Source organism: Cinclus cinclus, chromosome 17 (assembly GCF_963662255.1).
Source record: "Cinclus cinclus chromosome 17, bCinCin1.1, whole genome shotgun sequence".
NCBI classification, from domain to species: Eukaryota; Metazoa; Chordata; class Aves; order Passeriformes; family Cinclidae; genus Cinclus; species Cinclus cinclus.
This window is the reverse complement of record NC_085062.1, coordinates 3332493-3349953: the sequence shown is the minus strand read 5'-3', so window position 1 is coordinate 3349953 and position 17461 is coordinate 3332493. Positions and strand designations below refer to the sequence as shown.

Here is a 17461-nt window from a genome sequence, read left to right as displayed (position 1 = left end):
CTAAATCTTCAACTTCTTGTCATTTACAGTACAGTAGGAGGTGCTACAGTAATTGTATTTTCAGATTTATTTAAGGCCTTGCAAAGATTTCTTCTAGATAGAAAAAGGATTTCTGTTTTCCGAGTGCTTTTCAATTGAGGAATGTTTCTTGAATATTCTACTTGTGACTTTTCCCATACTAAACAATAGTAAAACAACATGAAAGAACAGAGTAAACCATTATTAACACTCATTCTAGTCTCTGCAGGAAGGCCAGGAAAAAAAGCTCAGTTCTGAATACACTTTGCAAAGAGAAAGGGCCACGAAAACAAGGAAGAAACCACCAGCTCCTTTCACAAACTGATTAAACAACTGACCAAGCTTGATTGATAATCAAGCTGCTATTAAAAGGTCACAGTGAGAGCCTTTCCCCTGCCTCCCAAGTCCTCAGAGAACTACTCTAAACATGCTAAAAGTCACCTTTTTCTTCAGGGCCAGATCCATGGTGTTTGTAATGCCATGCTGGAGGCAGGAGCCACAGCCCCAGACTGTGAGCTGCAGGGCCAGCTGGAACTGGCTGCACTCCAGCAGGTTCTGCACTGCTGCAGAGAAAGGAGATCCCACGGGCAGCAGGAAGTTGTAGCCTGTAAAATATTTCAAAAACAACCCCAGAAAGTAATTATGAAGCATATTGTTCTTGGAGTTAATATCAGAGCAGGTTCTCATTATCTTCATTAAATTATGACTCAGGATTTGCCTTAGTTCCCTTTAAAATCTAAAATTCTCAGGGCTTTTAATTTAATACAGATTCTCATTTTAATCCAAAAGACACAAGTTTTTGACCAGAAGTTGTCTTCTTGGATAGGCCTTGATGATCTTCACTGGCAGTGGTAGAACCTCAAGTAGGGGACTTGAAATGCTCAAAAATCCCATGCTGGGAATTGCCACCCAACCTGGTGACTTCTGTGCTGAACCAAACCACCCCCTAAAACAAGGCTGTGAGTGGAACATTTGGGCACCTGTGAAAACCCCCTATGAGTCAGTCATGCTTGTTTAGGGTGAATTTAAACCTCACGTTTTCCAGTGGTCTGTTCTGACTTTCATTGTGGTGGATCTGCCCTCATGCCCCTGGTATTGGGTGATTTTTAAGGTCCTTTCCCACCCAAGCAATGTGTGATACCTTCCATGAATGTTCTGTGTGCCAGGCTTTGAGACTCCAGGGGGTACAGCTTGTCCTCTGAAAAACAGAAAATGTTTATCAGCAGCATGCCAGGAACTCAGAAAGTCTGGGAGAACCCTAAAAATACCACAGAACAGGACATAAAATGGAGATATGTGAATCCCAAGAGCCATTTGCTGCTATTTTTAACTGTGCCTGCTCAGAATTTATTATTATTCCCTGCTATTATTATAGCAGGGAATATCTTTCAGACTCACAAAAGAATCCAACAGTTTTCAGTAACTATTTTGTATGTAAATCCCTTGGATGAGACAGTGAACATTAAACTCTGCATCTGTGAAAATAAGAACCAAACCCAAAGTCATCTTTGCATTCTATACCCCCTGATGGGTATTTCTACGGTGAGTTTGTCTGACTGAGAGTTCTGAGGTGATAATTTCCACACATAAGCTGAATTATTCATATCTCTAGATAAAAAAATCAATAAGAAGCAGAGATTTTATGTTTTTTTAATGTTGAGGAGAGCAAGCTTACCACAAATAGGCAGAACAGCAGAAGTGAGCTCATAAGCAACTGGAAGAGATGTCTGAGGATCAAGGACTATCCCATCTTCTTTAAAGAAATCATCAGAAGTCCACTCTTCGTAAGGATCTTTATCTCCTCCAGAAGATGATGTCTAAGAACATTGTCAAAAGTACACACAATAAAAGGTAGAGCTAATGAGTCCACTAACAGGTTTCTGTTTTGGAATACAGGAATAGAACATGATGTTCTATTTGAAAGTAGTAATTCTGTTAAATAGCCAGTGGCAATAAATCCATTTCCTACCTAGAGTGGCCACATTTGTCTTTCATGTTGCAGTTGTTTAGTTGTAAATCCAAAATGTACTCTTACTCAGTTTAATGGAGGCTTTCATAAACATCCTTGGCCAAATATTATAAGCAAACATTTTGCAAATAGACCATTTTCTAGAAAAATAACATTTTGTGGATAAACAAGCCCAGCCACTCTGCTCTACTCCACTCCAGCTGTAAGAGCCCATTCATTTCAAGTAGCCTAAAGCACTGCTTGACCTAAACAGAAAACAAAGCTGCTATTCAAGAACTTGATCATCTTAAAGTTTTACAGAACTCTCGGGAAAGCTTTCACATAATACATTCATTTAAAAACGAAACCCTCCCTGCCATACTTTCAAGTCAGCTCTCTGCCAGTCCTGGCAGAAGCTGTTTGATAAAATCATTATTTTCAGCAGGATTTATTATGCTGAAATGTAAGTGGAGAATGCTACTTGTGCTTGTCCCACAGCTGCACTGCTTTTAGGACTCAAATCAATTTATTCTTTAAGCTGAAGAATACACAGAGTCTAGGAAATTTTTATTTGTGGATTTTTTTGTTGTTGTTAGCTCTTTGATTAAAGAGTGCTGGGAAAATGAGAGGGGAAAATAGTACATGAATAGCACAGAAAATACCTCTGCTGTAAATTCATAGCTGTCCATTTGGCACTGTCCATGTATTTCCTTGGCAAGTGAAGTATATTTACACAGCTCCAGACAATCCAACACTAAATCTGTAAAAATACTGAGATCATTAGCAGGAATGGAAGGTTCATCTGGCCTTATTAAAAGGAAACAATATTGCAGCACCTATTTTCACAGATGCAGATCTAGAAATTCACTTGGATTTCAGATTTATTGAGCACTGGATGGAAAGCTGGGCTCCCAACACAAACACAAGTTAAAAAGGGAACAGGAATTACCTGGACTGCACAGTGTGGCTGCTTGGCCAGCCAGCTCATGGATCACTGCTGGAAGATCCATCCCATCAGGAATGATCATTGGAACATCAGCTCCCAGCATATGGCAAAGCCTTTGACACACTGCAAACAGCAGCTTCCCTGTGTTTTCATTCCAGCTATTTTCATAGAACTCCCTGTTGAGAAAGAAAAGGGTATTAAAAATAAAATACCCCAGTAGTTCTTAGGGCTTTTACTTAATTCTGTCCTAATTATTTAATTAAAACAAAACCCCCTTTGCTTTGCTCTACATAATTCAAAAAAGTGGCAAAAATAGTTCAGAAAAGCCCATTACAAGTGATGATCTTGAAAAGCTCTGCAGTTTTACCTGCATATATTGACAGCCACTTCTACTTTCCCATCATCCAGGGCTCTCAAGGCCAGTTTTTCTCCCAGTTCAAGCTTTGAGACTTGCAGGAGCAAAGCCAGTCTGTACAACCTGGATTCAGTGGGAGGAGTTTTGGGCTTGCTACCTTCTGAATTACAATTCACTTCTTGCACATTTCTAGACTTGGATGCAGATCTGACCAGTTCATAAGAGCTTATGTGATCCTCAAGAAGTGCAGATATCAGTGATGGGTTTCTGTATTCCTTATCTGAGAGAAAGATAACAAAATACTCCTGCAACAAAAAAAATTATATATTTGTATCTATGTAACTTCCTTTAATTTCTTTCTTTTTCTTTTTTACATACTGTCCTGAGATGTTAATAAATTCTTATAGCACTCTATCATGAACCCTTTGAAGTATTAGCAATTAAGGCTTTAGTGAGAGTATCTAATTTTTGGTTTAAATAGACAACTGAGTTCTAATGGGGAACTTCCCCAGACTATATTAAATTGCTACATTAGCCTTGGAATCAATCTGAAGTCAATAATAAAAACAACCTTTGCATGCATGTCATAAATACAATTAATTTTTAATTTGATCCATGTGGTAAGAACAATTGGAGTAACTACAGTAAATCAAAAGGGATTTAAAACAAAAATCCCCACCTGCAGGGTAGCAAGTGTTTCAAACATCTTTAGGTTTTCTCCACATTCATATTTCTTCACGGGATTGTCTGTTGGAGGACAAAAACAATTACATTTGGATTCTATTTACAGAGGGAAGAGCTAAGATGTTGAAGTTGTACCTTTACCTTTTTGAATCCTGAACCAGAATTTAAGGACTTCCACCAGTGTCTTAGTCATAAACTTTTGTGGGTTTTGCTGCAGGAAAGGAAAAGATTTGTAATTTTTTGGTTAAAATGTTGCCAGAACAGACCTGGGCTTCAGCTCTTTAAAGTACAATGCAAAGTTCCAGAAACTTCTTAAGCTACAATTACCAAGTCTAAGGTACAGCCAGTTGAAAAGCAAATGAACAGAAAGGTATTTTACATCTTAATCCTTTATAAAAACAGTAGATATTTCATAGGTGTAGTATGTGTTTACTCCACAGTCTGTTAGCTCTCACAGGACATATCCACACCTCTCCCTTTTCAGAAAACTTGTGTCCACACTTTGTGATGTGAAAAGCCTTGGTACCTCTTCAGGATCATCTGCTTTGTTCTGTAACACCAGTCTTCCTCCCAGAGTCAATCTCTCTGCAGCTTCCTCAGCCTTAGCAAGAGGCAGAGATTTTAACAAAGCCAGAGATTCCTCTCCCTGAAGGGAGAAAAAGAAACAAACAAAATTAGAACAGAAATAATAAAAAGGAAAGGGCATCTGCTTTTGGAAAAACAGTTGTGTCTATTCTTGCTCTGATGCTATGGCTGCACAATGGCCATGAGATTAAGCAAAAACAATACATGAAAACGGGTAGACTTCAATTCCAAACTCATGTGGTGTATTGCAGGTCATAACTTTCACCTTATTCTCCCACAAAAGAAGGATAAAACCCTGACAAAGAACTCATTTTAAATGCTAAACATTGGCAGTTAGGTGTCAAATTAATAATCTGAATTAAAAATACGTAAACTGCTTGTAAGATTTCAGCAATACAACTTGCCCCCATTTTTATCAAGAGGCCTCAGTGTCAGTAAATTCCAGGATCAAGTCTTTCCCTACCCTTTCTTTTTCAATCAGATCCATCATCCTCAGGAAGTAGACTTCCCCAGTGGGCAGCATGTAGGCTTCCACAATTTTCAAGGCATCCTCCAAGCAAGTAGGGGTATCTTGTTTGAGAATGTATCTCACAAGCCTCTGTAAGAAGAAAATAGAAATTTGTTGATGTACAGGGTAACAGAGGAATTTGTTTATACATGCTACTTTACCAGTGGAATTGTTTGGTTTGTATCAAGCAAGCTACCTGGAAGCCTAAAACTTTTATCTAGAGAAAAGCTGACTGAAGTGTAACTGGGAGAAATTAGCCTGGGAACTCTGAAAATTTGTTTGGTTCCTCAGGATATCACAGAACTTCTCCACAGTTACTCATGCTTCCTCCTAATGAAGGGAAGGTGTTAAAAAAAACCCAACCCAAATGGTAGAAAAAAAAAAAAAATCACCAAGTGCTGTTCACTGTGACCTTGGAGAAAATAGGAAGTCTTGGTTCTTTACCATTATCATCTGCTTGTCCTTTAAAAGATTGGTATCTCTTATCCCATAGGCTCTCAAAAGTTTCTTCATCTCCATCAGTCGGTAACTCTCCTGCAGTAACTTCACCCTGGGGACAAAAGCAACCATCATTAATTCCTTTGCTACCCCCAGCTACAGGATTTAATCACCATACCACATGAGGCACACAGAATTTCCCCAGCCAAAGGTAGCCTGTGGATGCTACTTACTTGACATGATTCATTTCCAGGTGCTGTTTGACCAGCAGCTCCACTGCTGCACTCCATGGCACCACAGCTCCGTGCATTATCTGCAGGACTGCATCAAATTTCAGCTGCAAAAGGAACACAGACAGCTCCCTTTTCAAAAGAAGTTTCAAATGAGTCCCTTGAAGTATTGTTCACGTGCGACTGATCCCTTTAGGCAAGTATTTTATCTCCTTGTCCAATCTGCACTTGCATAAAGGGCATTTATTGTCATCATATGATGTGTGAAGTTTGATTAGAAAATGCTTGCAGTCATTTCTGAGACTGTGGTTCAGTACATTGAAAACTGGTGAGTTTTCCATGTGATGACATCACAACTACAATCATAACCTCCAATAACCTCACAGGGGAGATGACTGAAATAGAGTAAGAAAACAACACACTATTTTCTCCTCATAGCACTCCTTAAAAATGCACTCAAGAGGATTATATAAAAATCACGTTTTGCTGTGACCTGATGTGTTGTTTTATTTCATAAAACATACTTACATCTGTGTCAGAGATGCAGCCAATGACAGCCACTGCCTTGGCCTCCCAGGCAGTTTCAAACACTGAAGTAGATCGTGTCCGACAACGCTCCAGCAAATCCTGGGTGTTTTGATCAAGGTGATTAGAACATGTGAAATCAGAAAAGATAGGAGTATCTTCTAATATGAACAAAAATGGAAAGTTTTCTGGGCATTAAGGGGTTGTTTCATAACTGAAACAGTAACTATCATTAAGTTCATTGACAGGAATAGAATTAATCTAAAAGTTGGGCCTAAAATTCAGTTGTAAATGTAAATGTTCATCAGACTTGGTTTCTGCTTCCTGATGTTCAAATAGCTTTCTTCAAAAGGAAGAAAACATGGGTACCTTGACATACTGTAGAAGCAGCTCATCTTTTTGTAGGTTGTGTTCACACAGGTAGGGTTTTATAAACTTCTCCAAAATTGATGGGACAAGCTCTGGTGCCAAAATTTTATCAAGCATGCGAAACACAATAGTGGTTGCATTTTCCTGGGCAGCAAGTGGGAAAAGGCCAAGTTAGAACATCACACATGTCAGTGCAAGGCCATTTACATCTCTGATACATAATCCAACATCCAGAGACTGAAAATCAACACTGAAATCAACTGCAAGATTTCCAGAGCAAGAATCCCTCTTTAGCTCAAATAAACCCTTACATTTACAAAGATTTTCTTGTTCAGCTGTACTCCTGATTTGTCTGTTGTCAATTTGTTGCACAGCAGATAATCTGTAATAACCTGCAAACCGTGGAGTTTGAGCCACACCTTCTCACAGTATCTTATATTTATAATCTGAGTTGAAAAAAAAAAATTGTAGCACAAAAAATAGTCTTAGCAAACTATGAATGGAAATTGAACCAATATCCATCAGGATTCCTCTTTTGTCCAACTTGAAATCACAACGTTGTAAGATTCTCCTCCTTTTCAGAACAAACTGAAAAGCACTTTTTCAAGTGTTTGCAGGGTTACCTTTTCAAAATCACAGAATGCCAGCCTGCAGTTGTATTTTCTGTACAGATTTCTCAATTCTTGTAAATCATTTACCAGCTTCTTTAACCTCTGTATCTCTTCACAGTCACCACACCTCTGAAACAGTGTTGAGAAGTGAAATGTTAGGAGACAAGGCTATTAAGAGGTTGTCATCAACTTGTTAAAAATCTTCAAACACAAGAAAATCAGAACTTTTCCCTTCGTGGAATTAAGGGAATCTTCATCAAACCCACCAGTGACCTAATGATCATCCACTCCAGCTCTACCATACAGAATCTCTTTGAAGTCTTAGTAGTTAATTCTTTTATTTGTTACATTTCTTACCAAAGGAGTCCACTTGCCAAAAGCTGTCACTCCCAGTTCACCTTGATTTTTACTTGTAAAAAAAATCTCTGCCACCTGGAGTCCATTTTCAGGCCAGTTTGCCTGTACAAAACAATTGATATTAGCAAACTATATTAAATATTTACAAATACAAGATATGCCAAGTTTCTTAGTGTGTTTTACCTTGTCAGTTAACTCAAGGTTTCGAGCAGCTTGTTCCAGCCATTTTGCTAATATTTTCTGGAAAAAAATACAGTTATAAGTAGAGTTATGCTATCTATCAAAGCAAAATTTGCCATTAGAAACTTCTTTCAAAAGAAACAATTTCAAATATATGTGCTAGGGAAAAGAATCCGTTTCAAAGACAGAGCAACGAGTTCCTGACATTCAGAAATCTGGAGGTCTGACAGTAAAATCATCTTAGTTTGAGAAAATTACAATTTGCAGTTCTTAAATCAGTCTCACCTGTCCATCTGGCACAACCCTTCTTGAGAAGGGGATCACAAAATTTTTAAGCCACACACAAAGTTCCTTCAAAGGAGCAGTGAAATGGATGGCATTGAACAAATCCTTCAGCATTTTCTCATCAAAGCTGCTTTCAAAATCAGCCTAAAATATTAAACCAGAACAATTACAGATCCATGGAGTGTATTTTCATGTGATAGCCTGTAAAGCTGTTTCACTAATATGAACAGCCAGTAAATTTCACAAATACAAAGAGAAAATCTCAGTAGTCATAGACAAAAATTAGCTCTGTTCAGTAAAACTAGAACTTGTTCTTCTTAAGAAAAGACCTAATTGAAGGAAGTTCTTTACAAGTCACACTGGTCTATTGCTTTCAGACTTGTTCTATAGTTCTGTTTTATTGAGAAAACAACAGGCATGGAACTGAAAGTCCTGCTCTGAAAAATAAAATAACAGCACACTTGCACTAACTTAAATGTGTCATTCACAGTAAGGTGTTTGTGTGAAAATTTTTAAAGTTTTTAAGGCAGGCAGCAAAAATCCACTTAAAAATTCTGAGAGGTGTGCTTGCATGAAAGTGAATGGAAGATTACAAGCACTGCAGAATAAATCAAATTGCCATGACTTAAAAATATGAATTCTGACATCAGAAATACCAGTTTATTCCTAAATCAATAAGAAGTTCAGCTTCCTAAGCATGCAGGTGAACAGGTAATCATTGTGGTAATTGATGAATTCTGCCATGGACCTTTGCTTCTCTGAGGAGCTGTTTTGTAACAGCCCCTGTGAAATTAGGCTGGAAAATTGAAGAGATTTAACCCCTTCATAAATCCCAGAGATGTCTGTGCCACCTCACCTGATGCCTAAGCCAGAGGTACTGTGCACAAGCCAAATTTCCTTCTTCCAGCTGAAAAACAATAATCTTGAACATGTCCTCATTATTCAGGAATTCTGTCCAAGCAATGCCACTAAAAGAGAGAGGGGGAAGAGAAGCTTTGTTAAATGTCATTAAGAAAGAAACTGGGAGGAGACCTTCAAAACTTTTCTACCTAGTACTGGATGTTGTAAGAAAACAGGAGTGGTACTTTGTGTTTGTATGAAATGACAATCCCTCCTACACATATTGAACAAAAAAAAAAAAAAACCCAACTATTTATAGATAATTTGTTTTCAACCTATAGGATGACTCAACCTCTCTGCATTCTCCCTTCTCCACAGCACAGGATGAGAAACTTCAGGCAGAGAAGGAAGAGCTTGAAGTTTAATGAATTAAATTTTAAAAACTAAAATTATTTAAAATTCAGTGGTACAGGCTTAACAATCACCATTAAATTTACTTTAAATCTTAAACACAAACAAACCTGAATTTCTCTAGTCCAAAAGCTTCATAGAATGATGTAAGCCTTGCCTGAGCTCTCAATACCTAAATGCAGATGAGATTTAAGGTTAATACCTGGCTAAACATATTGATACATTACATGATTCAAGCACTGATTCCCTTTAAAGGTAGATGAGGCCAGTTTACAACAGGACTAAACAAGAAACAAAATGAAATACCTAAAAGGACTTTAAGAAAGGTTCTGCCTTCAATTTAGGGAGCACCTGAAACTGAATCTTGCTATGACTGAAGGAATGGCTTATTTCTGAATCTGTCATTACTGTGGTTATCTTTCATACTATAAAACATAATTTTGTTTAGACTTTTAAAAAATTCAGCAGCAGTTTACAGTTATAATTTGAATTTACAGTTTGTAAAAATCTACATTATAATTGCCTGTATGATACTGCAAATCCAAGAAATTTGTCCTCACCTCAGCAATGGATACTGGAGCCCCATCAGATGGTAGAGCATTGGTTCTATTGTCTTTCTTCAAGATCTGAAAAAAAAGGACATGAAAAGGTTTGGCTGACAACTCAAAATATGCCAGACAGGAGTGTGAGTGCAGTAAAGACAGAAGCAAAAAGTCAGGACTTCTGTAAATTGAGATTTTACAATGTTAGATTGGATCTAACCTGATCCAGTCTAATCTGGTTGGATTTCTGCATGGATGGAGGATCAGACAGATAATTTGTATCTCTCTGGTTCTGTTTGATAAGACTAAAATAAAGAAAACAAAAAAGGTGACCTACTTTAAGCTTCAGTTTGAAAATTAATATTTTAAAGGTACTTAAAAAAACTGCTACTCACAACTAAACCCTGCTTTCTGACACAAAAATAAAACTGTGAGCTCTTTTTTGCCCTTGAGCAATGCCAAGACTTGCTGCTTCTTCATGTTTGATTACATAAGATTTCTAATGCCTTTACTTTTGCCTTTTGGAATGACTGTAACTGGTTTGTGCCCCCTCTCAAATTGTACAGAAGGCTGGACTAGAAGTTGAAGAGTAGAAGAAATAGAAACAAATGAACCCCTTACTCTGACTTTAGCATAATTCAGCATTTCTCGAGTGATTTCATACAAAGGCCACGGAGCATTTATGCAGTAATTCACCACAAAGTGGTTGTCCTGTTTGCATAAGGAAACAACTGAAATTAATTCCAAGATCCTTTATAATTGAATTGCTTTAGTAGGGAAAGAGGGTAGAAATAAAAACAAACCTGAATTTTTTGCAAATTTTCTTTGGCTTCATTGCCAAGATCCAGCAAGGCTTCCTGGCAATAACTCCCAAGAGAAGCTGAAGCCATTTTCTCTAAAATAGTGTTTGCTTTTACTTTGTACACAAGCTGTTTAAAAAAAATAATACAAGTATGGTGAGGTGTTCTATAAGGTAACATTCCACTGACTTGGTAATATTTGTGATATTTTTAATGCTTTCTGTTAGACTATAGGGCAAGAACTTTATTCATAATTTCAGTTATTCTCATTAATCTCAAATGTGTTTATCACGAAGGAGCAACTCACCTCAACATCCAGTCCAAAATGAGTAGCAAAATTCTCTGCTTCAGTGAATTTGTGTTTGTGCAGTAAACGACTTAGTCTGGGGATGAAATTAAATAAACCACTTCAATGGAAGTCCAGATATTTAAAAAAATATATATAATACAATGTTTTTTCACAGAAACCAGTACCTATTTTCTGGCAAGGCTTCAGTTAAACTTCTCATCACAACTACAGAAACTGGGTCTTCAGAGGGCCTGAGGATGACAGGGAACTATGTGAATTTATCAACTCTATGTGGAAGTAATCTGCTCTTTTTATATAATAATGAGCTAGTTACAAAAAAAATGTTATCTTACGTTTGATGCTTTTCATTAATTCCTTCCAAGAAATATATTGTATCCTGTAGTGTGCAATGACAGAAACCATCAGGTGAAATGAAAAAAATTCCAAATAAATTCAGAGCATTTTTCTATGCTAAGAGAACTTTAAACACATCCCTCAGCAGGAACAACAGGCAGTGCTATTAAACAGTGCAAGACACCTCAGACTAAATTTAAATTGTTCAGTTTGCTTCATAATAGGATATTTTTCTCTATCCTTAGAGGACATCACTTAATCTTTCTTTGTATGGGTCTTGCATAGTTTCTAGCAGAAATTGGTTCTAACATAAGAAGAATAACACAGTACCCTCTTTAATACTTACACATATTAAGACAACTATATTTCTCCAAAGAACAAAAACAAAAAAAAAAAAAATCATCAAAACCTACTGTCCAAATCCCACTTTGAACGAGGGAAGAAACAAGAGAGACTTCCAGAGAATAGAGCTGTTGCATAGTTGGCAATGCAAAAACCATTAGGCTTCTCATCTATTAAAAAGAAAAAAAAAAAAGAGAAAACAAACAAAGAATTCAGAATTACTTTTTTCTCTTACGTAGGTGAGAGAGTGATATTTGCAGAATAATTTCTGAATTCTTATGGAATTAGAGGGCAGTATTTGTAGGACTTTTTATGGAATGCAGATCTCCAGTTTGAGGAAGTTTAATGAAACTTCAGATGTTGCCTCCCTCTCTCTCTTTCTCTCTCTCTCTCTGCGTCTCTCTCTAGGCCTATTATTCAACAGGTTTAATCTAATTTTTAAAACTGTATAATGTTTATCCTGGTATTTTTATTTCTGTTGATTGCACTGGGGGTAAATGCTGAAGGCAGCAGAGACATTGCTCTAAAATAATCCATGAAGGGGTGTAAGATAATAATAGATTTTGCTGCTCTTCCTTGTCCACCTACCTTAAAAAACCAAATAAATAAATCCCAAACCATCCATAAAAACCCCAGCCAGGGACAGCTTGGTCTGGTCACCACCATTGACAAGAATCCCATCAGCCCTCACTTTCTAGACCCTGATATGTAGATGGCCACGTTTCAGTTTGGGTTTTAAGCTCCTCAGAATTCTCCATGCCCCAAATATTTTGCCACCTCCATCCCTCTCCCCCTTTTTTTTTTTTGTTTTCCTGTGGGTAATTGCATAACAATTAAGGAACAGGACACAGATAAGATTATACCTGTCTGTCATCTGGCATTGTCATGGCAATCAGTTTCACATTGGCAAGCCCTTGCCTAATGAATGAGAAAGAGTTAAAAGAAAGCAGAATTTGCTGTATGAATCTTAGGTTAAAACTGTGAAATATTTTTGCTTCTGTGCTTTAGAAAATTTTGCGTTCCATGAAAACAGATACATTTAAAAATCCCTTTATTTTTTTAATATATAGCTCTATAGTTTGTAGCACTTTCTCACACTTTAGAACAGTAGTTACACTTTTTCCCACATTCTGTTTAATCTTAATTTTTAAGGAGGGAATTTCTAACAAGGATATGCTGTTTTGCACCAGCATCTGGACCAAAATAATGAGATATTTTATAGGAATCACAGCACCAGACAACTTTTCACTTCTCAGGATTGGTGCTGTAACACTTCACTTACCATGTGACTTGAGAGGAATCTGACTCAGTAGTGAGAAGAAATTCTTCAATATGTAATAAAGGCCAATCCCAAATTAGAGTGAGAGAATAAATGTCCCACGTGCTTAAAATGTTCTAGGTTAAAAAATCAGACATGATTTAATATCTTCCTCATAGAAGATAATTTTTGAGCAAAATATTACATTTTGTGGCTTAAATAATGAATAAAGAGTATAATTTTAATAAAACCAACACGGGAAGATCAAGATGCTCTTGATATTAAGTAAATACAAACACCTTCATTTTACAGAAGCTTCACTGTAAACCTTAAAAAATATATTTATAAGCTGGTTCAAGAACATTGTAAAGTGAAAATTAAGCCAAATCATTACCCATACCTCTGTATCCAAAACAAACAGCTGATTGTCAAGGACTTGAAGTTTTGCAGCACCTAAAAAATATAAATACTCACATAAACTCATTATATTTCTTGAGATATGTATCAGAAGCAGAAACATATCCAACCACACAACCAACTGTTGGAAACCTCCTGGTTTAACCTCATGAAACTTGCTAGGACTGTGCAAATTTTAGCTTAAAGGGAATTGTGATTTATGTAACTAAGTTAAACTGCAATTTTGAAGCCTACATTTTGGCTGCACGTTTACAAAAATGTTCTGTTTGGTATATGTGAATTTATTAAGAACAATAAAATAACTAAAAATCAGTACATTCTGCAATTGAATATTAAATCTACTCTTGTCTATAAAACGATAAAACCTTCTTTACCTTGGATCAGATTGGAATCAGCAAAACTTTGAGCAGACACCAGGGCATTGGTGGGGTCCACCTCCCATTTGGAGAGCACATAATCACCTTTACCCTGTGGGGAGAGGCAAAGTAAAATAGGGTTAGACATCAGGTATTTGTCCACTGACATGTCTGCTTCTACAACTGATCTTTAACTTGGAAAGCTTCAAAAGTAAATTTAACTTTATTCTTCTACTGGTGTACAGAAAAATACATTGATTTCTTTATTTTTTAATGTAAGCTTTTTCACTTCTCCTTTCAAGATCAGTCTTTGTTACAGTGATTGTTACACTCAGCAGTTTTTGGCTCTTTGAAAACAGCATTTCAAAACACCCACTTTCCATTCTCAAAGAACATAAAAGCTGAATGAAATTACACTGGGCTTACTGAGGAAAATCCCATTGAATTCAACAGGCTTCAAAAAATAAACTCAGCACTTGTTTGAAGTCCCAAATTACATTTCAAAGCATGTCTATATTTTAATTTCTTTATTACTTCCTGTACTTAATTCATGCTTAAAAGCTTTGTTGAATTAGACCTTGTTATTTTAGCAGGCCTTGTTGAATGAGAACCTGATTGGAAGATTCTTGCCAACTTTGGTTTTGTCTGTGAGCTCAAGGATAGTATCTATAAACAATCCAGCCTTTACAGACAAGGAACTAAGATTTACTAAGATTGACTAAGATTTACTAAACTCAGAAACTCAGGGTGAAAACATTTTCCCCTCACTCATCATAACAAAACAATTTCAGAAATGACAACAGTTATTTCCTAATGAGAAAAACTATGGACAGGCTGCACTTTTAAATTTACAGTGAAGGAAATAAAGGGCAAAACACTGCAAAAAGCTGATGAACTTCTGTTTCAAGGAGCTGGAGACAAATTTTGCTGCAGATCCAAAAATGCCATCGCTGATCACATAAAAATTGTTATGATCACGTTCTTAGTGCTTACCCCAATTATCAAATGGATTTTGTTCACTGAGTTGCTGATCACAAAATCCTGACAGCCCAGGCTGTGATGCTCTCCAGTGGCAATGAAAGTTGTCTTTATCTGTCCTTGTAACTTGTGGGTGGGAGAGGAAGTGATGACAACAAATGGGGAAGAAAAAGAGTTGTTTATAGAACCAGTGGATAAAATCTCTGCTCATTTCTAAACGTGCAGAAAAAGTAGCAATCACAGCTATGAGGTGGAACAATGGACTGGTAAATAGTCAATGGAATGCACACAGCAAAGTTGGGTTACAAACTCTGCTGTTTTAACAATTTTACCAGCTCTGCAGGTGTTTCTTACTTGCTTTGCTGTAGTCATATCCATCTTCTCAATTGCTGAACATAAAGAAAAAATAAAATCGGTGTTAAATAAACTTTTTCAGGAATTTAAAAAGGCACAAAAAGTTTTTGAGTACACATTTCCCTGTTCCCATGAAATCCCAAGGGGCCTGTAGCTTATCCTACCTTCCTGTGTTTTACCAAGTGGGACACACATAATGCAGAAGCATCCATTGCTTGTGAGAATGAACATGTGATATACACCTAAAAAAAACCCAACAAATATTTCAAACTGAAGTATTCAAGAGCACGTAAAGAGAAGACTTGCTTGTAAACAGGACAGTGAAATAACTGACCCCAAAAATCATCTGACCATTAGATTTGACTATTTTAAACAAATTTTGTCATTTCCAACTAGGAGCAGAATACAGGGCTGGGAGCTTATAGAACAGAACTACTGAAGTCTGATAGGAGAGATGGAATTCTTCTTTTTTAAGCATTTTCTTATGTTTAGCACAGTCTCAAAAGAAAGAGGTGTTGAGTTCTGAATGTTTGTTTGCAATGGCATTTGTAAAATAATTAATGAGATAAAGAATCTTATACAACTTTGCATTGTGCACATAAAATTAACTTTTCTTTATGCTTTTCTGTATTACTTATTTTGTAGTCTCTTTCCCTGAGAGCTATTAAAGGGGATCAAAATCACAAAAATTCAGACAAAGTGGGAGAAAGAAAAAATCCAATTCTTACCTGCATCTTCATTATCTTTAACAAAAAAGAGATTTAAATAAGTCTTTTTACTTGTAGATTGTTCAACCAAAATCTAAAATAGAAACAGCATAAGGACTATTATTCTGTATTTCACTAAAAAAAAAATGGAAATATTGATCATAATTTCAAACTTTGAACTTTTTTTCATGAAGGTTCTTTTTTATGCGTGCCATTCCAGAATAGATTTTCCTTATTCATTACTCATGGGAACAGAATTGTCTATTTCACCTGTTTGGTTAGAATATATGGTCAAAAAGACAAGGATGTTGATACTTTGGTACTTGGAAGAATGATTAAAAAAACCTCAAGGAAGTCAGGGAACAAAACATTCTCAGCAAAATTAAATAGAAAAGTTACCCTACCTTTGTTAGCAAGGTTTGTTTTGATGGGATGTGGATAAGATGTAAACTGCCACTTCTCTCACCAACCACTAGGAACTGTTTGTCTTGACACATAGCCACTACATCCACGTTAGTATCTGAAAAGTTCCATGGCAAAATGTCAGATACTACGATTTGGGTTTTAGGAATGAATATTAACACAAGAATTGGACAATGAAGTACCCCAGATTTCTTCAAAACAAATTATTTTGACTAAATGAAGTATGGGAAGAGGCCTACAGGGAGTGGTTTCAGTATCCACTATTCCCACTTCAGTGAAAAATTAGAAAACATTTTAGTTTAAATTATACTGAAATAGTTAATTGTGTTCAGAAGCCAAAATAATTTTTTATTACTTAGGTACTTGTTATAATGCTTCCCTTTACAGGCTACTCAGACACAAACCTGGGTTATCTTAAAAGGCCAATTTTCACTTGCCAAGTGGAATTCCAAAAGAAAGGACTCACCAAACTGAATGTGCATGAGAAGAGACAGCCCAGTGCTGTCCAGAAGTGCCACAGATCTGTCCACAACCACAATGCTGCCATCCCTGGAGCTGCATGCACGGAGCTGAGGGTTCACGGAGACCTGGGAAGGGGAAGGTTTCACACAGAATACTTCAAAAAACACAACAAAGAAGCCCAGGTAATTATTAAGACAGACAAAAGCAGAGTTTTGATGGGTTGTACCTTCTCTGAAGATGTGATTTGCAGCAGTGTATCCACCTGGTACAAGGCGGTGCCACATTCGTGTCCCAGCCCCACAGGGAGCTGCCCGGTGTCATCGTTCAGCAGGAGCTCGATATCGTTCCACATCTCTGCCTGGGATAAACATTGCAGGGACATCTCGTAAAGCAGACAGCTCTAAAATGTTACACGGCTACAGGTAAGTTATTCGTTTTAGTACTGTATGGGGGGACACTGTGCCAGGAAGAATGGCAGCAGAAGAAGCCTCGTGAGGATAAGCAGCGTGTTTAGAACCAAGGGAGCAGTGTGGAGCTCGGCCAAGCTGAAGCCTCACATTTGTCACGGTGACACTCCGTACTCCCGGGGACCTCCTGATCCCCTCACCGGTGACACTCCCGCGCCCTCGGGGACACCCGGATCCCCTCACCGGTGACACTCCCGCGCCCTCGGGGACACCCGGATCCCCTCACCGGTGACACTCCCGCGCCCTCGGGGACACCCGGATCCCCTCACCGGTGACACTCCCGCGCCCTCAGGAACCCCCGGCACCCCTGACCGCTCCCCCTCAGCGGCTCCTGGGTTTCAATTTGGCGGGAGCCGGGACAGGCTCAACGGGTGGCGGTGGCAGCCAAACCTGTGCGAACGCGAACGCGCCGCCCCAGCCCA

General features: G+C 37.6%; 1 protein-coding gene across 1 annotated transcript in view; it reads right to left on the bottom strand.

Annotated features, from left to right (window-relative positions):
• The window catches only part of KNTC1 (kinetochore associated 1), a 31003-nt gene extending 13798 nt beyond the window's left edge, over positions 1-17205 (bottom strand). Inside the window, exons 1-39 of the mRNA XM_062504092.1 lie at positions 17180-17205; positions 16799-16930; positions 16577-16697; positions 16092-16207; positions 15709-15781; positions 15145-15222; positions 14981-15015; positions 14642-14752; positions 13667-13760; positions 13276-13328; positions 12900-13012; positions 12481-12535; positions 11689-11787; positions 11275-11318; positions 11107-11172; positions 10940-11015; positions 10636-10761; positions 10454-10543; positions 9851-9916; positions 9401-9462; positions 8896-9007; positions 8040-8183; positions 7758-7814; positions 7575-7676; positions 7230-7346; positions 6607-6750; positions 6241-6339; positions 5716-5819; positions 5489-5594; positions 5000-5134; positions 4478-4597; positions 4093-4162; positions 3947-4014; positions 3280-3572; positions 2916-3088; positions 2629-2726; positions 1694-1835; positions 1160-1216; positions 446-623 (exon numbers count right to left, since the gene is read on the bottom strand). Of these exons, the coding sequence (XP_062360076.1) occupies positions 446-623; positions 1160-1216; positions 1694-1835; positions 2629-2726; positions 2916-3088; positions 3280-3572; positions 3947-4014; positions 4093-4162; positions 4478-4597; positions 5000-5134; positions 5489-5594; positions 5716-5819; positions 6241-6339; positions 6607-6750; positions 7230-7346; positions 7575-7676; positions 7758-7814; positions 8040-8183; positions 8896-9007; positions 9401-9462; positions 9851-9916; positions 10454-10543; positions 10636-10761; positions 10940-11015; positions 11107-11172; positions 11275-11318; positions 11689-11787; positions 12481-12535; positions 12900-13012; positions 13276-13328; positions 13667-13760; positions 14642-14752; positions 14981-15015; positions 15145-15222; positions 15709-15781; positions 16092-16207; positions 16577-16697; positions 16799-16924 (3923 nt within the window). The 5' untranslated portion in view covers positions 16925-16930; positions 17180-17205. The remainder of the gene's footprint in view (positions 1-445; positions 624-1159; positions 1217-1693; positions 1836-2628; positions 2727-2915; positions 3089-3279; positions 3573-3946; positions 4015-4092; positions 4163-4477; positions 4598-4999; positions 5135-5488; positions 5595-5715; positions 5820-6240; positions 6340-6606; positions 6751-7229; positions 7347-7574; positions 7677-7757; positions 7815-8039; positions 8184-8895; positions 9008-9400; positions 9463-9850; positions 9917-10453; positions 10544-10635; positions 10762-10939; positions 11016-11106; positions 11173-11274; positions 11319-11688; positions 11788-12480; positions 12536-12899; positions 13013-13275; positions 13329-13666; positions 13761-14641; positions 14753-14980; positions 15016-15144; positions 15223-15708; positions 15782-16091; positions 16208-16576; positions 16698-16798; positions 16931-17179) is intronic.
• Positions 17206-17461: the final 256 nt, after the last annotated feature.